At 45.9% G+C, this 22,484-nt stretch overlaps 1 protein-coding gene across 1 annotated transcript in view; it reads right to left on the minus strand.

Moving 5' to 3' along the window:
* Nucleotides 1-18,148, minus strand: part of CCNJL (cyclin J like) — a 49,403-nt gene extending 31,255 nt beyond the window's left edge. The window contains exons 1-2 of the mRNA XM_090020702.1: nucleotides 18,008-18,148; nucleotides 17,759-17,849 (exon numbers count right to left, since the gene is read on the minus strand). Of these exons, the coding sequence (XP_089876828.1) occupies nucleotides 17,759-17,836 (78 nt within the window). The 5' untranslated portion in view covers nucleotides 17,837-17,849; nucleotides 18,008-18,148. The remainder of the gene's footprint in view (nucleotides 1-17,758; nucleotides 17,850-18,007) is intronic.
* Between the last annotated feature and the right edge of the window lie 4,336 nt (nucleotides 18,149-22,484).

The following is a 22,484-nucleotide window of genomic DNA, read 5'->3' on the forward strand; positions in this document are numbered from 1 at the left end:
CGCCAGAACAATGAGCCAAGTGTCAGTAGGATAGTGGTGTTGTATCTAGGGAATAAGAAAGGCTAAGAGGGAAGGGCTTGAGAATTTACATCTTAAATCCAAAGTTCTTTGTGGCTAAAGATGACACTACACTTTCAGAGACAAGGTTTACCTTAAATACATTCAAGAGGTTTGCCATAGAGAGTAGGTTATACTGACTCTAGAACAGTTAATACCAGCATAAAGACTAGGGACTTATGGCACCAGAGTTTACTACGAAAAATGTAGAGCAAGTCCAAGCAGGTGATTTCAAGGAAAGTTACACTGATCAGAGTTCTAACTACTCTGGGAATTTTGGCTTACAACAAAAAACAACAAAAACCTTAAAGCCCTTCATAGAAGAATTTCCTTCTTGTATGTTTCCGACATTTTGGGACACTTGCAACTCAAATCAGGGGTCCAGTTAAACTGAGAGGGATGAATATATTACAAAGTGGCAATGGCTAAGCCAGATTTGTCCATAAAGGTTGAAATATTCTCTATGATGCAACTGTCCTGTGGAATAGCACTTTCATATATTCTTTGACCTGATGCTTTACATCTGTCCTGGCAACTTTGGGCATTTCTACATGTATACTGGAGAGAGGGGGGGAGGGGCGGGGCATCGCTTTAGAGCGGCTCAGAGCCCCTCTAAAGCACCTGCAACATCTTGTGCATCAGTGTCATCACACTTCAGAATGGCAGCAGGGTACTTTAACTAAAAGTTCATTCAATAACATTTAGTTAAAATCACCTCCGCCACCATTTCAAAGCATGTGGATGCTGATACACAAGATGCAGAGGCTGGGCTAGCTCACACACTAATTAGCATGCTTCAGCAGCCTTGATTAATCAGGTCTGCTCTTACTGCGCATCAGAGCAGCCTCCCTGCACATCTACAGGTACCCTTTGTTTGAGTTACTGTATACTCGTGAAGCTACTGCCACAATGAAGTGCTAAAAGCAGTATCACATCTTGCTGAAGGTCAAAAGGTGCTTTAGAAATAAATTTAAAATTAACTTTATTTAATATATTCAGTGACACACACTCCCACTCAGAAAGATACAGAATATAAAGTGTTTAAGAAACCATAGACTAATCTTGAAATGCAAGAATACCATCCGTCTGTAACCAACTAAAAAGCCATAGGTCCCAATTAAGATTAAGGACAATTTATGACTCATCTCCTACCAACTGAAGGATCTGACCTTTCAATGTAAATATTTGTAAGTGGTGCTGAAGATGACAAATCTTCCTTGGTAATCACATCTGAAAAGACATCCAGGCTCCAAGCATTAACCATTCATTCATCAGACACAAACCATCATGAAGTGACTTAACTGTTTTACTTAACACCATCCATCATCTTCATTAAATAGAAAGGATTTCACCAGACTCCCAAAGTTTTTTAAACGGAGCTCTAGCTGACCTGGGCAAATGCACTTCAGAACTGATCTTAGACTGTAAGTTAACAAATACCACTGGAAGTTTGACCATTGAAATTCAGAGCTACAATCTGAAGTGTGGGAGAACTGAATTTGCTTTTCACCAGCATCAATTTCTTGCTTATTAAAACTTGATTTAATTCAGAAGAATCATTCTATTAAAAAGGGAGGGAGGGCAGCAAAATGCATTTCCATAGTGAGCTGGCACCATACAAGTTTGGTCAGTTGTGACACCATTATGAAGATGATCTTTCTCCTCTTCTAAAAAAGAGATATCTGGATTGATAATTCCTAAATAAATGACAAAGGATTTATTTCAGTAGAGATATCCGTTTTTCTTCTCAGGTAATTTTCCTGCCCTATTCAACAATACAGATTTTCCAATGCCGAATTCCTTTTCCTTGCATCTTTTCCCAAAACCAAGTACGTATCTAACAGAACCAAAATACCAGCAAAAAACCCAACAACAAAAAACCCCCAGCATCTAAAGTGATGTTATAATAGTAAATCATTATTCCAGAATGAAAGTAGAATTTGTTTGGAATGGGGACAGTAATTCCAACTTAGAAAATACAACCATTGCATCTCAGAAACAGTATCAAGAGCTCTGTAGTTCACACTGCTGCTCAACTCGTGGCCCATGAAGGGTTAACGTGCTGTTCCCCTATTGCTCTGGCTGCTGCAGCTGCTGTCTCTAGGCTCTCCCCCGCTTCCTCAGTTTCCAACTCCTGCTCCTGTCCTGGGGGCAGGCCGTTGCAGGCCACTCTGCTAGGGGAGCCCAGGATACAGCAGCTGCAGGTGGTGATGGTGGTGGTAGGGGTTGTGACCCATGGGTTGTACCTGTGTGGCTGCCAGCTGCTTAGAAGCTGAACAGGCCTGTTTGCCCTCAGAAAAATGTTGCTTTACTAAGTTTGGCTAAGCAGAGTAGGTACTGAAATTGCACTTTACGTTAAATGCATAACTAGCTGTTACACTTCAAAATCCCAAAATGTGTTTAGTCGAGATCACACTAACACCTTCAGATCCCACCATCATTTTTGTGGAAAGGGAAAAGGAATCCAACAGACAATGCAGCACTTCACACTACTCACCCAGTGGCGATTGTTAGTGACAGAAAGATTTGGTTGTGAGGGGTTTAAAAAACACACACACAAACCTTTAAAAAAAAGTTCCAAAAGAAATTTCAAGTAGATTTCAAAGATGCTACTCCATCCAGTGGAAGATTAAAGTTGCACATTATCTAAGAGAGCCATGATTGCTTAAAGCCCCAGTATGAAACTGGAGATAGGCCTGTTGAGTCTCTGCGTTAGGGTCAAAGGAGAAAGGGTGATGTTGTGGCGGGAGTTTGGTACAGAGCACCAAACCAGGACAAAGTGGTGGATGAGGCTTTCTTCAAACAGCTGGTGGAACTTTCCCCAATTACAGACCTTGGTTCTCATGGGGGACTTCAAAAATCACCCTGGCATCTGCGGGGAGGGCAATCCAGGAAGTTTTTGGAGAGCGCTGGGGACAAGTTCCTGGTACAAGTGCTGGAGTGGCCAACCAAGGGCCATGCTCTTCCTGACCTGCTGCTTAAACAGGGAAGAATTTGGTGGGGAATTGTACTAGTGGATGACAACTTGGGCAGCAGTGGCCATGAGATGATTGAGTTCAGAAAGGAAAGATGGAGAGCAGCTGAGTAAGGACCCTGGATTTAAAAAAAAGACTCCAACTCCCTCAGGGAACTCATGGGCAGGAGCCCATGGGAAGCCAGTCTGAGGGGGAGACAAGTCCAGGAGAGCTGGCTGTACTTTAAAGAAGCCTTACTGAAAGTACAGGAACAAACCATCCTGATGTGCAGGAAGACTAGCAAGTATGGCAGACCAGTTTGGCTTAGTAGGGAATTCTTTAGTAAATTAAATCACAAAAAGAAAGCATAAGAAATGGAACAAATAACTAGGGACAAATATAAGAGCGTTGCTTGGGCATGCAGGGATGAAGTCAGGAAGGCCAAGGTGCAATTGGAGTTGCAGCTAGCAAGGGATGTGAAGGTACAAGAAGGGTTTCTACAAGTATGTTGGTAGCAAGAGGAGGATCAGGAGAATTGTGGGTACTTACTGAACTGGGGAGGCATCTTTGTGACAAAAAAAGGCATTGAGCACTTCAGCTGTGCAACCAGATGCAGAAAAGGCTGAAGTGTTCAATGCCTTTTTTGCTTCAGTCTTCACAGGCAAAGGCAGCACCCAAACTAGTGCACTTGGCAGCAGAGTTTGGGGAGGAGGTGAGCAGCCCTCAGTGGTGAAAGAACAGGTTAGAGACTGTTTACAAAAGCTAGATGTGTACAAGTCCATGGGGCCAGACAGGATGCACCCAAGGATGCTGAGGAGTTGGCCAATACAACTGTAGAGTCACTGGCCATCACCTTTGAAAAAACTCATGGCTTTTAATTGTTTGTTTGTTTGTTTTAAAACATGCCAGGAGGCTGGGGCTGGGCGGGGGATAGGGCAAGGCAGGGCAGCCATGGGGACTTCTCCTGCATCTCCCCCCGCCCAGGGAAAGGCAGGAACAGCCGAAGGAGCAGCAGGAGAACCTGCAGCCACCCAGCTGTGCCTGCTTCTCCCTGGCTGATCTGAATCTCCAAATCGATTTGGATTCAGAGATACAGCCGCTGAATCGGGCCGAAGTCATGCCTGATCAACCTGATTGCCTTCTGTAATGAGGCGACTACCTCTGTAGATGCAGGGAGACCAGTGGATGTGGCATACCGTGATTTTAGCAAGGCTTTTGATACAGTCTCCCACAACATCCTCACAGGCAATCTAAGGAAGTACAGGCTGAATGAATGGACTAAGATGGTTAGAAAACTGGCTGAAGCATCAGGCTCAGACGGTGGTAATCAATGGCTCGATGTCTAGGTGGTTAACAGTATCAAATGGAGTGCTCCAGGGGTCAGTTTTATTCAGTGTGTTCATCAACAACTTGGGAGATGGCATAAAGCTGGCGTTGTCTTGACAAGTACTAGGGGTATTTGAGAAGGCCCTACCGGGTACGTGCAGGCAAGTGGGGATGGAGTGCCACCACACACCATTCCATGCTGCCGCTCTGGTGCTGCCCACCCAGCCAGATACAGGGAAAGCTTGCATACAGCAGCTGCTGCCACTCGTGTTCAGCCGCACACTGCCCCCTGGTCTCCAGGGCTACACTGATCTAAAAAGATTGAAAACCCCTGTCAGAGTGCACCCTCAGCAAGTGTGCAGATAACACCAAGCTGGGGGATTTCATAGATATTAGGGCTGGAAGGGAGCTCGGGAGATCATCGAGTCCAGTAGATACAGGAGTAGATACGCTGACGGGTATGGCTATAATTCAGAGTGACTGAGACAAATTGGAAGACTGGGCCAAAAGGAATCTCATGAAGGTCAACAAGGACAAGCGCAAAGTCCTGCACTTAGGGTGGAACAATCTCACGCACCGATACAGGCTGGGGGCCGACTGGCTGGACAGCAGCTCTGCAGAAAAGGACCTGGGGGTTACAATGGATAATAAGCTGAATATGAGCCAGCAGTGTGCCTTTGTTGCCAGGAAGGCTAATGGCATACTGGGCTGCGTTGGTAAGCATGTTACCAGTAGGTCAAGTGAAGTGATTCTTCCCCTCCGTTCAGCGCTGGTGAGGCCATACCTGGAGTACTGTGTTCAGTTTTGGGCCACCCCACTACAGAAAGGATGCGGACAAATTGGAGAGCGAGTCCAGAAGAGAGCAATAAAAATGGTGAAGGGGCTGGAGGACATGACTCATGAGGAAAGACTGAGGAAACTGGGCTTATTTAATCTAGAGAAGAGGAGACTGAGAGGGGATTTAATAACAGCCTTCAACTACCTGAAGTGTAGTTTGAAAAAGAAAGAAGCTAGAGTGTTCCTTGTTTTGCCATTGCTGAGAACAGTCTCAAATTGCAGCAAGGGAAGTTTACATTAGATATTAGGAAGAATTTTCTTGCTAAAAGGGTAGTAAAAAAAAACAACACTGGAACAGGGAGGTGGCAGAAGCTCCATCCTTGGAGGATTTCAAGACCTGGCTAGACAAAGCTTTGGCTGGCATGATCTACTCAGAGATGGTCCTGCTTTGAGCAGGGAGCTGGACTAGATGACCTCCTAAGGTCCCTTTTAATCTTAACTTTTTATGGTTTTGTGATTATCTAAAACTAGATGCAACTTATCACAGCCAGTTCACAGGTAGGTTTGAAAGGTATTAATACAATGATTCCCCAATAATTTAAAATCCAGAAGCCAACATGAACTAATAGGTCTTCATTAGTTTTTCCCCCTCCCTGGCCCTCTGTACTTACTTTTACTAGATTTGTCATTGCAGAGTTCTCAGTGCATACCCTCTATCCTCATTTGTAATAGCAAGTAGTAGTCTACACCACATATACAAAACCGTTGTCAGTTAAGGAAAAACATGCACCCATAAATAATAGGTAAGGAAAAAGTTTGAGGAAAGTACCTTGAAAGTTATTCTGCACAGTTCTCTCTCACCCAGCAAGTCTCCCATCTGGGAAAGAAAGTTCTAATTTTGTCTAATATTTAATTTCTCCATACAGCATGAACACAAGAAACGTTTTGCCTTGGATTTAAATTCCTTTTTGATAGACACTGTTTAAATAAATAGAAAGGATTTTTTTCAGAAGCAACTGGAGAACAACCACATGATCTTAGGCTTTTATTTCTGGGGGTATGGAGTGAGAGTTGGTCCATCTCTGGTTTTTGTTTTTTGCATCTAAAAAATGTCCTGAAACTAATTTTCACTAGGCGCACCATTTTCATGCTTACTTACAGAAAGCTTCACACAGCATGCCACCAATTGCAGAACAAAATTGCAAGCATGAAACTGATGGCATGCTATTTCCCACTGACACTAACAATCAACTTCTGCACGAATTGTAATAGTGTGCTTTTCAGTTACAAAAAGCATTTGTAGGAAGTATTCTGGGAAGTGTTTCTATTCTTAGACAGTTGGCAGCTGGGGCAGAAAGGTTAAGTGTCAGACACCACATTTATGAAAAACTGGGTACTAAAGTACATCTGAGGCTTTGGGTTTTACTAGTCACAGCACAGATTATTGCAAACTCACTCCCATGAGAAGAGGTAGAGAAATGACTGCACTGACACTTTGGAGAGGACTACCAGTATTTGTTTGTTCAGAGTACAGGAATACACAAAGATCTTACAACCAACCATGTTTTGCCCTCATCTGCAACAGGCCCCAGTTAAGGCTTCTGACTGTATCTGTTAGAAGCTGAAGTGTCAAATGGACTGTTCAGGATACAGGGTTATGCAGACTTGGATTTATCCCCACTATTATCATTGAAGTGCTACACTAGGAGTAACACAATACTAACAGAGCTTTTTTCAAAGAGGATATCAAAACGTAGCTACCTTTTTGACCAAATTACAGCCAACACCCTCCCTCTCACTCCCCTTTAACACAGTCCAGCACGTAAACGCAAAGAAGTAGCTTGTACATAACAATTACAGGATGAGCAATTATGAACTTTTACCCAATTTATGAAGTGCTCCACTTGTACATCAATGGAACGACATGAAAATACCATTATATCCAGTGACACCCACACCCTCCAGTTTACAGGAATGGCAGAGACTTCCTCCAGAGGCACATACACAACACATCTTAAGTGGAATACACCAGAACTCCCCACTACAATCTAACAACATGCAAGTTTTAGAGCTAAAATTCCCTGGGAAATTTAGCTGAAGTTTAATATATTCTAGCTCAGGGGTAAGCAAAATACAGCCCGTGGGCTGGATCTAGCCTGCCAACTGACTGGATCCAGCTCGTGGCTGCCCTGTGGTGCTCCGCATAAGGCCAAACCCCACCTGCTCCTACCCAGGCAGCCCACGCCATGCTTCTGCTGGCACCTGCAGGCCTGGACACCAGCCAATGCACAGCTCCTGGCAGGGATGTTTCCAGTGTGTCTAGCCAGCCAGATGCTGTGCTGCTCTGCTCCCCTCATCTCACGGAAGCTTCCTCCCAGCCTGCCCAGAAGGGAGCAGAGCAGCACCCAGCTGGCTGCAGCCCCACTGGGAACAGCTACACTAGAAGCAGCTTCCAGTGGGATTGTTCCCAGTGCAGCTACAGCTAGCCAGGTGCTGCCCTGCTCCCCTCACAATGCAAGCCTAGCCAGCTGCAGCTGCACTGGGATTAGCCCTGCTAGAAGCTGTGCAATGGCCAGGGCCCAGGTCAGGGCTGGGGCCAGCAGGTATGAGCAGGAGCATAGCACAGGCTGCCCTGGGCAGGGTGTGGCCCCATCAGAGCACCATGGGGGAAGCCACCAACACATCATACATACACAACCCCCCTCCCCCCGCACCCAAGAGCAGGGCATAAAGGGAGTGGATCATACCTGTCCTGCTCCAGAAACACTGCTCCCCGCCCACTCAAGCCCCAAAGGCAATGTTGGTGAGTTGCTGAGGAGGTAGGGGTGGTGACCCAGACCACAACAGCTCATCAAAACTCCTTGTGGCCCCTGGGCCTAAATAATTGCTCACCTCATCCTAGCTCCTCCACTCAAGCTAGCCTACCTCAGTAAGGTTATGTCTACACTCAGACTTCACAGGGCAGCAAGCCAGGGTGAGAATTTATACTCTAACATCCAGTGGGAACCATTAGCACAAGTGTGACCAAATGGGGAGCTTGTGGCTGCAAATTCTCAGCCTTCTTTTCTCCATGGCATATTCCCCCTGTGTGTCTGCAGTAAGCTACACTGATGGGATTAGCAACAGATGATCTTTTGCAGCTTGAGCTACTGCATCACCACCACACTGTTAATTGAAGCATCCACAGCTTAGTATCATTAACCCCATTTTACAAGTGGGAGAACTGAGGCAAAGAAAGCCCATCCAGTAGCAGAAATGTGAACAGAATCCATCTCCCTAGTTGCAAGTCTACTGCTCTATACCCTGTCACACCGCCTCCCTATTAGTACGAGTCTTTCAGAGCAGAGCTGCACCTTCAGGGGTTTTCTTTCCCTTCATCCGGCAGTCAGCAACATCATTTCCCTGCAGACAAGATCTGGTTGGGCTGATCCAGCCCACCACTGCAAAACCTTCCCAACCACTGAACTAGGATAAAAGGCATCACAGACCCCATCCCATATATTCACGCTATGCAGACAGGTATTCTACCCACTGAGTTCACTTTTCCAAGATGTCTTCCTGAAACCATAGCCCCCATCATTTGAAATCTATAGCTAGGACAGACTTTCCTAAATTTGGGGGGAGGGGTTCTTTAGTAGCCCAACAATGTTAGACAAAAGAACAGTATATTCTCCAACATTTTTAAACAATCATTTGCACCCTCCAGATTGCAGTACTATGTATTCTAAATCTGAGGGAATACTTCATTTCTTTTGTGCTTAAAAATTCATTACTTTGTGTGTTCTACTTTAGTATTTTATAAAGCATTTCATCAAACCCTTGTATTCAAAAGTTCAGCAGCTAATCTGAGGAAGGATCAGAGAAAGAAGTGTGAAAATTGAAATTCCAAACCTGTAGAAATAAAAGGGGTCATGAATAACCATGTACTTAACCAGGACACCTGTTCCTTTCAGCACCATACACATGCTGCCATTTATAACATAAGCAAGTTGAAGCTAGCAATCAGTAATGCTATTGTCACCAACTTTCAAAAGCTACAGTTTTAAAAAGTGAACGGATTATGTTGTTGTTATTGGGCTGCCTGTCCCTTAAGGAACTGTGATATTACTAGTGCTCAGTTCTAGTGATGCTGACTTTCTTTTTACAACCGATTTACACCAGAGGCACATTAGAAGCAGCTGCTGACATCTTTCATGTCATCAAGAGAAGACAAGGAACAAAAATGTGATGTTCTTCCTACATACTAGATCCCAGAAGCCCTCATCTAGATTCTGCTTTTAAGACTTGGAGAAGTTACACTGCTTTTTTACACTGCTGTAGTGCTACTGACATCCTCAAATAAAATAAGAACTCAACTGTCTGGTTTACTGTTGTGAAGTCTGTGATGAGCTGGATTCCACTGTCTGTGTCAAGTAGCTACAATGTACTGCTAAGTTACCTATCAAAATCAGCAGCAATTAAGGGACAAGAAATATAAGATTGGGTTACAGAAGAAACAAAGATGAAATTATGAATTATTATAGTTGTGCTTAGTGATGTTGCATGATATATGGCACAAGAAAAACAAATGTTTAAGAGATTCACGGGATATGTAAGGGGCACAGAAATATTTCAGCAGGGAAGGAGGCAAGAGGAGTGTGTCTTCACTGAGGAATGGAGGCCATAAACATGTTCTCTGCAGTAACAAAACAAGTTGTTAGAAGTAATGGGGTATCCTGTTATTAATCATGTTTATTACAGTAGTGCTTAATGGCCAACAAACAGCTCCTTTTCAAACAGTAGGAGACAGTCCTGGCCCCAAAGAGCTTACAATACAAATAGATCAGAGACCCGCAGGGGAGGATGTCTGAAATGGACCCAGCATGTAAGCAGAGTGAAAAAAGTGATTGCAGCAAACAGCATATTACCTCCACTCTGTGTTTACTTAGGATAAGATAAGCTAAATGGAAAGCAAAAAATGAAGAGGAGAGATGGGGCAGCTGTGGAGTAGCTTTTACCTAGAGGAAATTGCTCTTTCACAGATGCTGTTACAACTTGAAAGGTGCAGAGCTGTTTGCTTTCAGTAGGAAGCATCAGCTCTGTCCACCTACCCACCTGGCTGAAAAGCCCACAGACCACTCATTGGCAAAGTAATTAAGACTGTTCTGAAGGATTAAGTTACAATATAAACTCTTCAGACTTCCATGCTCAATAAGCTCTGTGAAACTGAGCCCTGTGCTTACTGGCACTGCTTTGAGAAGCCAAGAAAGAGGTGAATAAAAGAGGAAATACAGGCAGAGTTGCTTAGTACTCATAAATAGTAGGAAGTGTGCATATCCTGGAAGGAAGCAAACCTCACAAAATTGCGGGGGGAGAGACTTTCAGTCTGTGCCTGAAATGTCTAAGATTTTACCTAGCTTTTTTTTTTTTTTTTTTTTTTTAATACTTATAAAAGATCACTCCATGCATTCAGGGGGAAAAACCCCCCAAAAAACCTAATGCTATACTGTTCTAGAAGATCTGCTACGGCTGGAGCAGAAATACATGTTTACATAGAACTAAAGCATCAGCATTCTGACAGGACTCAAAAACCTCTGATGCTGGAGGTTGGCCTCCTAGCACGCTCAGTGGAGGGCCCCAAGCCACCGAAGTATCAACAGGCACTAGAGCACATATGTTCAACTTAGCTGGTCCTGCAGTCCAAAAGAACCACTGAGAGAACAGGACTGAGTAGCAAAGGGAACACAAGAAGCCTCCAGTATGCATTAGGGGTATAGGTTGTAACCATGTTGGTCTAAGGACATGGGCAAATGAGGCTCTTCAGGTAAATCTGGTATCTTTTATTAGACCAACTCAAATTTGAGTTGGTCTAATAAAAGATATCTCTCTGATTTATCCAGAGAGCCTCATCTGGGCAGGCATTATTTTTTTTGGTCTATCCGTGTGGTATTCCATGGCTCGATCTCACTCAACGCTAAGTACTGTGGCACTACCAAGAGATGCACTTATGCTTAAGTGTGGCTGGCTTCACTGCTTAAGGATGCTTCACTGTTTCATGGCATCAGGCTAGGTCATTCTGCACCTTGCAGGATCAAGCCCTTCAAAGTATATACACTTCAGGGACACTGCTACTTAGTGCATTTCAAGACAGCTGGCTAACTCAAAAGTTAGTCCTTTCCTCTGTATTGTGACTTCCTGAGTGGAGGGAAGCTTTGCGCTATGGCACCTAATTGCCCTGTAAGCTTTCAGGTGTACTACATTCAGCAGATGTCTGTCCTCAAGCACAAAGCAATTATTATATATCAGTAATGAACATATGGCATGGAATAACACCAGCTTTCAGAGCTCATGTTGCAGTAGCTTAAGTTTTTTTTTTTTTTTTGTGCAGTGTGATCATAAACATGCCATGGTACCCTTAAAGGTTTCTTTTACATTAAACAACTTAAAGGGAAGCTCAGATTTCATATTAAAAATTAACCATCTGCATCTGTCTTTTTTACTAAAGAGTTAAGACTCTGGAAAAATTCTTTTTAGAAATAAATAAGTGGCTTTTTTGGATAAAAAGGGAAATCTCTTTTCTACATAAAAAACACATATTACAAAATGGATATGTCTTTGAAAATTATCTCCCTGCGAGTCCTGGATTAAATAAAATGCATTTCCCATTGCCTTCCTTCACTGAGTGATGAGCCCTTAGCTTCTTTGTCACACTCAACTGCTTAGACGGAGACTTGTGTGTTCTTTAACCACTTGCACTGTAACTATAGTGTCATACCGTAATACTAGAAGTATTTAGTCGAGATCAAGAGAAAGAAGCTTTGTTATGAGGACGAGACTATTAACCTTACCTTTCCTACAGCACATCACTATATATTTTCTAGGCACTAGTACCATCTTTGTTAAGTCATAACAATTATGCTTTCCCCCCTGCGCTACACTACTGTAGCAGACTCCCCATCACTAAAAGTTAGTTAAACGTACCATATTCTTCTAGCTGCATACATAAGAAATGGATTCTTCCCAGACCTCTAAACTATCATTTTGATTTCTCTTAAAATATGATGCTCATTTTTATTTTGAATTTGGGACTTTCTACTTTTTTGTTATATATGAAGACAACCAAAAGTTTTGGAAAAATGCATGTGTATTTGTACCCTTAAAACAGAAGACCACCAAGCATGAAAAGGTAAGAACTGATGCAAGGATCTCCTGGAGGTTCTCTCAAGATGTTCTACTGCAAGATCTCATGCTTTAAAACAGGGGTGGGCAAAATGCAGCCCACCAGGCCATTCTATCCAGCCCACAAGGCCCCTAAAAAATTTAGACAATTAATATTAATCTGCCCTGGGCTGCTTGTCATGTGGCCCTTGATGGCTTGCCAAAACTCAGTAAGCGACCCTCTGCCCAAAATAGTTGCCTGTCCTGCTTTAAAAGGAAGGAGCAGGGACATCCTTTTCCAGCTGAAGATGCCATCAAAAGAATTAAAAAGATCTAAAACATTCTGACTAATTCTTTTCTTTTTCAACACACTCATGCTCTTTATCATTTTATTCTTTCTGTCAGACAGTTTTAAAAGCTAGTTAGGACCAGAACCTCAGATTAAAAAAACACCAAGCAGAAAGCTCAAGCCTTCCCTATACATAGGTTAAGATACCAACTGGAGGCTACAGGAATGGTGCTTCGAGGCGGGCTTTGGCTTCCTCAGCCATGACCGGCACATCGTGATGAGATACATGCTGGGATGGGATGGGCTCCACCTTTCCCCTAAAGGTAAGCGTGTGTTCTCTTCCAGGTTGGTGAACCTCCTTCGGCGGGCTTTAAACTAGGCTCGTCGGGGGAGGGGGAAGATGAGGGCGGAGGAGACAATGAACTACCAGGCCAGCAACAGCCAGCGAGCCCAGACCAATGGTCAAAAGGGAGAAACAGGTAAGTGATGGGGGACGGGGCATTGCTGAGACTAGGGGGTCAGTGGGCACAACCGTTGGAGGCCTCAAATGCCTCTACACGAATGCTCGAAGTATGGGGAAGAAGCAGGAGGAACTTGCCCTCCTCCTAGCTGTCACCAGCCCTGACATAGTAGGGATCACAGAAACGTGGTGGGACTCATCGCATGACTGGGCGGTGAGTGTCAAGGGCTATAGGCTATACAGGAGGGACAGGATAGGAAGGAAAGGTGGAGAAGTAGCACTCTACATCAAGGAGGAATATACTTCCTCGTTAATCAGCAAGGGGGTAGAGGGGGGGCACTCTGAGGTGCTCTGGATTAGAGTAAAAGGCAGTCCAGGGGATAGAGACTTAACGGTGGGAGTCTACTATAGACCTCCCAACCAGGGAGAAGAGCTCGACCAGGAATTCTTAGGTCAGCTCACAGAGGCAGTGAGGGCTAAGGATGTGGTCATCATGGGGGACCTGAACTTCCCAGACATCTGCTGGGAGGAGCAGTCAGCCAAGTCTGATCGCTCACGTCGGTTCTTAGCCAGAGTGCAGGACCTCCATCTAACCCAGGAGGTGCACAGCCCCACCAGGGGAGACGCCTTGTTGGACCTGGTGCTGGCCACGGGTGATGACCTGGTGAGGGGGCTGCGGGTGATGGGCCACCTGGGAGACAGTGATCATCGCTTGCTGGAATTCACCATCCAGCATAAGGTGGCAAAGGGCTGCAGCAAGGCAACAGCCCTAGACTTTAGGAGGGCTGACTTCAACAAGCTAAGGAGGATCGTTGGGGAAGTGCTGAGGACCCAGAGGGGAAGGGAATCAGATGTCCAAGGGGAGTAGTTGCTCCTCAAGGAGACGATCCTCCATGCCCAAAGGGAGGTAATCCCAACGAGGGTCAAAGGGAGCAGGAGGGCACATAAACCCCCATGGCTCACTAAGAGCATCTGGGAATGTCTCCTTGCTAAAAGGGAGGCATACACCCAATGGAGAGATGGGGTCATCACCAAGAAGGACTATGTTACGGTCGCCCGAGGATGTAGGGGGGCAGTCAGGAGGGCCAAGGCAGAGATGGAGATGGGACTAGCTTCCCGGATTGGGGACAATAAGAAGTCCTTCTTCAAATACATAGGGGGTAAAAAGAGGGTCCCGGGTAATGTGGGGCCCCTGCAGGACACGATGGGCAACTTAGTCATCACGCCAGATGACAAAGCTAACATATTTAACGATTTCTTTGCCTCTGTCTTCCTAAGTAGGGACCAGTTCAGCCACCTCCCTGCTGGGCCCCCCTCGGGCCCCGGGGGGGACACGCCTGGGCCAGGGGTTAGCGAGGAGTTAGTTAGGGTACTTCTGGAGAGGCTGGATGTGTTCAAGTCCGCTGGTCCGGACGATCTTCACCCTAGGGTTCTACAGGAACTGGCCGAGGTCATTGCGGGACCCCTGGCGCGGCTCTATGAGCACTCGTGGTGCTCTGGTGAGGTGCCGGAGGACTGGAAGAGGGCCAATGTGGTCCCTATCTTAAAAAAGGGAAAAAAAGAGGACCCGGGAAATTACAGGCCAGTTAGTCTTACCTCAATCCCGGGTAAGCTCTTTGAAAAAATTATCCTGGCACACATCCAGGAGGGCCTTGCGGGGGAATGCATGCTCAAGGGCAACCACCATGGGTTCATCAGTGGCAGGTCTTGTCAGACCAACCTGGTGGCCTTTTACGATCAGGTCACCAAATCATTAGACGCAGGGGTTGCTGTGGATGTAGTCTTTCTGGACTTCCGGAAGGCTTTCGACACTGTCTCTCACCCTGTCCTCATCAAAAAGCTGGGAGACTGTGGTGTCGATGCCCACACGGTCAAATGGGTCGCCAACTGGTTAGAGGGCCGCACCCAGAGGGTGGTAGTGGATGGGTTCTTCTCGACCTGGAAGGACGTGGGCAGTGGGGTTCCGCAGGGCTCGGTCCTCAGGCCCGCACTGTTCAACATCTTCATCAGTGACTTGGATGAGGGGGTAGAAAGCACCCTGTTCAAGTTTGCTGATGACACTAAGATGTGGGGGGATGTGGGTGCACTAGAAGGGTGCAATAGGCTACAAGCTGACCTTGACAGGTTGCAACAGTGGGCGGATGAGAATAGGATGGGGTTTAACACTGATAAGTGCAAGGTGTTGCACATGGGGAGGAAGAACCGGCACCACACTTACAGGTTGGGGAACTCCCCTCTTGCCAGCACGGAGACGGAAAAGGATCTTGGAGTCGTCATTGACTCCATGATGAACATGGGCCGGCAGTGTGGGGAGGCAGTCAAGAAGGCCAACCGTACCCTGTTATGCATCCACAGATGCATCTCGAGCAGGTCCAGGGAGGTGATCCTCCCCCTCTATGCGGCACTGGTCAGGCTGCAGCTGGAGTACTGCGTCCAGTTCTGGGCACCACACTTCAAGAGGGACGTGGACGATATGGAAAGAGTCCAGAGGAGGGCCACTCGTATGATCAGGGGTAAGCAGGGCAGGCCTTATGAGGAGAAGCTACGGGACCTGAACCTGTTTAGCCTCCACAAGAGAAGGTTAAGGGGGGACCTTGTGGCCTGCTACAAACTGGTCAGGGGGGATCAGCGGGGATCCTGTTCCCCCGTGCACTGCCAGGAGTGACCAGGAATAACGGTCACAAGCTGGCGGAGGGTAAGTTTAGATTAGATATTAGGAGGCGCTACTTCACAGTCAGGGCGGCTAGGGCCTGGAACCGGCTTCCAGGGGAAGTGGTGCAGGCTCCTAGCCTGGGGATTTTTAAAAGGAAGTTAGATAAGCACCTTGCCGGGGTCATCTGACCCCGGTGCTCTTTCCTGCCAAGGCAGGGGGTCGGACTAGATGATCTACCTAGGTCCCTTCCGACTCTAGCTACTATGATACTATGATACCAAGAGGGATCCAAACCCTTTAGGTTCAAATCTGTTCCCATCAGCAATTGTTACACATTTATTACACCTGAACAGTTATTAGTACTCTAGAGCAGCGGTTCTCAACCTTTTTTGCACCAGGACCTATTTGTAAATATTGATGACCAGTCCCAACCCACTGCCCCTAGGCTGCATCCCCCATGTGTGGGATATAGGGTGGGTGTGTGGAGCAGGGGGCACAGCAAGCAGCCCCCTTGCAAGCTTGAACTCTGCCAGCCTGCAAAAGAAAAGCTAGGGTTCGCCATGTTTTCCTCCTTTAAAAGGAGAATCCATTTTTAAAGTTTGCTCGTGACCCTTTCATATATTCTTGAGACCCACGGGTTAACACTGCTCTGAAGTAACAGTATAAGCATGTCCCAAAAAGCAGGGTAAAATGCAGATTTGGTCCAACCACACAGAGCATGGAAGTATGACAAAGAAAATATCCAGCCAGTAGAAGGGGTTACCAAGGTAAACACTGGGAATTTCAATGAAGAGCCTTCAGGTCAAATAGCCACTTCAAGGAAGTCAGAAGTCTGAAAGTCTGTATAATAAGACTCAGATAAATCTGCGCTATTAGAAAATTAACCTGTTTCATTGAAAATGAATAGTTAGCTGAGAGGAGGAAGAGAAACAGCTTCATAAACAGTTTTATATAAGATTATTTTCTGAAGTATCCCGCAGCTGAGAAACAGGTGGACCTGCCCCACAGTGTGAGCACATGAGAAGAAACACCCCAGTACCAGAGGCCTGGTAAAGTCACCTGACATAATTTATGGCTAAAAGCCTGCTGGGAAGACAAAAGTAGCATGTCCAAAATGTTTCCACCCAGGACAGAACACAAAGAAACAATAAACACTCCCTGTGCCTGAAGAAGGGTGTTTGTATCTGAAAGCTTGCAAAGAATCATTTTCTCAGCTATTTAGTTGGTCCAATAAAAGATATCACAATTACCCAAAGACCTTGTCTGCCTATGTCCTTAGACCAACATGGCTACAACCAACAACCCTCTCTCTGTCCGAAGTGTTAATTTTGTTGGGGTAACAGCGGTAACTTGAAAAGGTGCCAAGTGCAAAAAGTTACTCTACTGATCTCTCTTTCATGTTACCCAGCTAATTGCATTTAGGAGGTTCTTTAAAAGTTGCAAGTCCACCTAAGGAAATGCAACAAGTAAACAGACGCGTTTGTCTGCAGTTATTGCCAGTGCGAGTGCTTTAAAACAACATGATACTGGAGCACTGTTTGAGTATATTTATCAATTTAGCTTAACATTGCAGGATGTGGGTGCTTCAGCCCCAGCTTCTATCAAAACAGCCAACAACAATCAGCGTTTGTACGTTTGTCTCTCGACTCCTCTGCTGTCTGCCAAGAAACAAGGCTCTGCCCTTAACTTGCATCTCTCATTTATCTGTTTGAAAACAAACAGAGCTACTCCTTCAGACCCTCCAATCTGGTGATTCTGCACAGCACAGCACAGCCCGCATGTCCTCTTGTTAGTTGATGCACTGACTCAGAAGTGGCTCGCCTTCATTAAAACTCCTTGAACAAAAGCAGGCAGAAATTTTTAACCAGCAAATGCTTTTTACATACTGAGCTCGCATTAAACTCCTTGGATGGGGCAGGGAGAGAGAGCAAAGTGTAACTTCTCCTTTACTAACCCGTAGCTTAAAAGCCTCGGGTCCAGCAGAATACCGTTTTTACCAGAGGAGCTGCTACAGGCAGCTTTTTTTTTTTTTTTGCTAAAGTAAAAGTACACAAAGGTGGGCCAAAAAGAGAGAGAGAAGAGAAAGCAAGATGCTTTCCTCCAACCTTCATCCTCAGAGTCTGGTGGATGTCTGCTGCGAGCTCCCCTTTCCACCACTGCTCTTCCATGCTTTTTCTTCCCATCCAGACGCCAGGGCTAGAAAAGACAAGGGTGGAAGACAAAGTTACTCCGCCGGGAAAGCGGCGCCGTCGTCCCACGGGGGCAGCTCTGGCAGCAGGGGCTGGGGAGAAGCCGGGCGAGGCGGCCAGGGTCCCGGGCCCGCGGGCTCCCCCCGCCCCGGCGCGCGGCGTTACCTGGCAGGACCCCCGGAGCGGCCCCGCGGGGCTCGGCCGCCTTTGTCCTACGGCCACATCCCGCCACTCGAGCGGGGCAGGCGCGGGACCCCCGGCGCTGCGCGGGGAAGGGGGTCGGGTCAGGGCAGGGACGAGCCGCCGCCAACCGCCCGCGGAGCCACCGCTCCCGCTCCCCGCGCGCTCCAGGGTCCGGCACCCGGGGGAGGGGGAGCGCCCACCGGCCGCGCACTGCGCAGGCGCCCACACGCCACCCTGGAGGACGCCGGGAGTTGTAGTCCCCCCAGGGAAGGCGACGCGCTGCTTTATGCAAATATCCCCCGGGGGTGATTGACCAGTTCTCGAATTGGGTCCAGCAAATGATTTCGGGGGTGCTGAGGGGGAGCTATGAAGAGCCTGAGTGCCCCCCACCCCCGCTTTCATGATGAGATCCTTCAGTATAAGCCTGAGGGGGCCTTGGGGGGAGTGGAGCGCTACTGATGTCTCTGCCACCGCATGGGCCAAAAGCCTGCATGTGTCCCGATTGAAGGCTCTGCTGCTTGGGCAGTCGCGTGACTCCGGGGGCTGGTGCTTTATCCCAAGAGCGGGCCACGCTGAGGCTTGCCAGGGTGGGGAAGCTACAGAGAAGGCCGGTGCGACAACGGGGATGGCTCAGTCTCCAGGGAGCACGCTTGGCTGCTCCCCCTGCGGAGCCGGCTGAGGAATGGAAGTAGGAGGTAACCTGGGCAACGCCGACTCATCCCCGGTAGGGCCCACCGTCATCGGTCAAATCAGAGCATGCTGCTCGTGTGGGCTGGACTTCAGTTTGTAACCCCCACGTGATGGCGGGCTCTAGCTTGTGCCCCAGGCCTTCAGAACAAGCCTCTGCCCTTCAAACTGAACCCAGCTGATAGCGGAAGTAGTTTAGTATGCTAAGGCTCAGCCGCTAGGGCGCTTATAGACATGCTCCAGGATACTTTAATTAAAGCGGTTCCAGGAGCCGCCCTAATCAAAGCTCCCGGAGGGTCCCGTGTATCAGCGTTCCTGCACTTAAAAATGACAGTGGGGGTACTTTGTCAGAAGCTTGTTGATCAAGCTTTAGATAAAATACCCCTGCCACCATTTTTAAGTGTGGGGATGGTGATACACAAGATGCTGGAAGGTGGCTGGAGCATGGTAATAATTACCACACTTCAGCAGACTTGATTAATCAAGTCTGTGCCGATGTGCTGTAATTACAGTGCATCAGAGCATCCTTGCTGCTTGTGTAGAGGTGCCCTGGCTTTGCTGGGCCATGCCTTTGAAGTGAGCTGCACACCTTTTTGCCAGGCAGCAGTAGACTGTTGAGTATCCGGATGCCTGGTTTAAGTCTCAGGTCTGAGAAAAATGAGTATTCCTGCCTGGGGCAGGGGGTTGGACCTGCTGATCTGTTTAAGTCCCTTCCAATCCTAAGCGCTATGAAACTATGAGTAAAGACGGGAGCAGATATTAGAGACTAAATAGTCCAAATGCATGAACTTGGGAGATTCTTTCTAGAAAACAAAAAGTCATGAGGTTTAGCTCTGTCCTGTTAGCAAAGTACATTGTACTTGAAGCTCTACTAGAAATTGCCTTATGGATGAGCATAAAATAATTGCTTGACACACAGCTGGCTTGTTTACTAATAAAGACTATGAAACACACACAGATATCAATGGTTAAGAAAAGCAGTAATCTTTGAAATTATAGCTTTATGGTTGCCAAATCAGGGCACTGGCCCATAGTCTACAAAATAGGTTGCAGGTGCACAGCTGGGAATTGCACAATCTTCTGGACAGATGTCAGCTCTTCATTCTCATCTCTTCATTTGTACAATGAACAGCAATCCACATGTAGGTCCCAACATCCTATAAAAACAACAGTACTGGATTTGGGGCTCTCCTTGGACTCACAGAAGTGGGAATCTTAAAAAAATTTCAGAACCACTGCTGGGCCTGGGGGTCGGACATTTAGGGGAGTAGGATTCTGTATTCAAGAATCAAAGATATATCCATCCCTCCGATGGCCTCTCTCTCACACACACTCACCCCTCCCCCCCACCCTGAGATTTCACTTCTAGATCACAAGACCCCACATTTAAAGTCTATGGGAGATTCCCATAGAATGAATTATTATCTGTCTTTAATAGCTTAATTAATGTTTCACTGTGTTGATTTTAAGGAGGATGATTTCTTCCAAGATCCAATAAGTTATTACACCCATTGCTTTCAAAATTTAATTTCAGTGAATTCAAGGTCTATTATAGGACTAAGGCTCTTGAAAAACTCCAACAGTTCCATATTTAATTTTGGGTTTTTTTTGAAAAATGTTAAAAACAACAACAATAATGTTTGATAATATAAATTTACTCTTAAACAGGTCCTTTCTGTTTCTGAAAACCTAACACTGCTAGTTTTACAACTGGCAAAAATATTTCTCTTTTCCCAATTGTTGCCCAAAACAGAATAATTTTATCAAAAGAGATCTTTGTGTAAATTGAACAATAATTATTTGTTTAGAAGAGTTCCAAAGGGAACATTTTGACCAAGTCTAGATAGGAATTTTAAGCTTACTTTGGCTGCTTCACATACTCTGTAAAACAAAAAACAATCCCCCTGGAAAAGTTCAGCTGAGAGTTGTCTCCTAACTGCCCAACAAAATTGTTACCTATTCTCTCTTAAGTACCTGCTCTAAGCACCCTGGCACCCATTAAGGAAAGCACTCAAACACTTGTGTAATCACATGTGAAATCTTATTGTTGTCTTTTTTAAAACCAAAGATATACTTAAATATTTTGCTGGGTCAGCACTTGATATATTAGCTTTCTATAATATAGAGGCACCTTTACAATTATTCTCTCTATATAAAGGACTTAGTCTGTCCGTCCCTAACACTCTTGGGTAAGCGCGTATGTGCTGCTGAGATGGTGGGCAGCAATTGGCTGTGCAAGCCCAGGCAGCCGTGGGGCAGGGGGAGGTGAAGAAAAGGGTCACAGTGGTGGTGCCCCCCCACTGTCTGGTCCCGATGCCCCCCGGTGCCCAGTGGGGTGGGGTGCTTGACACTCATCCCACAACAGCCAGCAGGGAGGAGGTGGCAGGAAGGGAGTGAGGGAAGCAGGGGAAGTCCCGCTGCTCAGGGGAGGAGATGGAGGTGGGCTGGGGGAGGGAGCCCCCACGCCAGAGGCGGCAGCGGCTGTGGAGGGACTGTTTACATGGCTGCTCGTCCCCCACTCACCCTTCGGCAGGGACAAGGTGGCGGGGCAGCCCTGCTGCTCAGGGGAGAAGGAGGGGAAGTGTGCAGGGGGAGGGAGCCCCTGCGCTGGAGGCTGGAAGAGGAGGTGGTAGCGGCAGAGGGAGTGTTTACATGGCCGTTTACACATGTTGTATTTACATCATGATAAAGTTAAGTCACAAATAATATTCAAAGGTTTATGTGAAATAGAAATTGTTCATTAAAACTGTGGGTTTATAGTTTTGCAGTAAAAGGATTTTTTACCCTGGGGATTTTTCCAAGTGTTTCAGCCATTTCATTTGCAGTGGAATCAAAATACCATGCCCAGAAAGACTGTCATACACTATTACTGTATCAAAACTAATATTTCATAAGATTTGTTAAATTGCTTTGTAAATACAATTGAAATAATATTACTAAGCAACAGGTTTCAAAGTGATAAAATAGTTCTAATATTACCTACCAGTGTAGTGGTATTATTTTAATTATATTTGCAAATAAATAGCATTTCTTAATTTCTGTTATTCTTTTCAAGAAGGTGGCAACAGACAAAAAGGGTAAAAAGCACTAGTGCCATTAAGACAGGATTTCTTGTACCTTCTAAAGGTCTGTCTAGAAGATTCTTACTTCCATCCTATATGGTAAGTTAAATGATAAGTGTTCAAAGGAATAGTATTCAATTTAATTCTATGTATGGTGTCTCTGGCATTCTGAAGTGTGTTAGTAATAATAAGTTAGACACAACAGTCATTATGGGCTTGATAATAACACACACACACACACACCCCCCTGAACACTGTTTTGCTCTGAAATGGGGCGTGGTGAAGGTCACTTAAATAAAACAACAGTGATAACCTGGGATTAAGAAATCCCTGTAATTCAGTCCCTGCTAGTAGCAAGTTAATCAGTCAAAACTTGAGCCAAAATACAGTGCTTGGGGTTTTGGCACTATAAACTCGTACTGCAAAAGATGAGAGAGATTTTTTTTTTTTTCCATCCAAGAAGGATAGTTTCAATAAAATCACCATCAGTAGCTGTAACACAATACAGGGTCGGTGAACTGGGCTAAAACAAGAGTTTGTCTCTATTCAGCTATTGATGGTACTGGTTTTAACTAAATCACTACAGAATCTTGTGTGCATGCTTTTACATGGATTTAAATGTGGTTTATATTAATTTAGCTGGATTTGATATTTTATTAATAAGCTAAAATATATTTTGCAATAACTCCTAGCAGCAAAATCAGTTTACT

This window comes from Crocodylus siamensis, chromosome 10 (genome assembly GCF_052110815.1).
Source record: "Crocodylus siamensis isolate JL-2025a chromosome 10, ASM5211081v1, whole genome shotgun sequence".
Lineage (NCBI taxonomy): Eukaryota > Metazoa > Chordata > Crocodylia > Crocodylidae > Crocodylus > Crocodylus siamensis.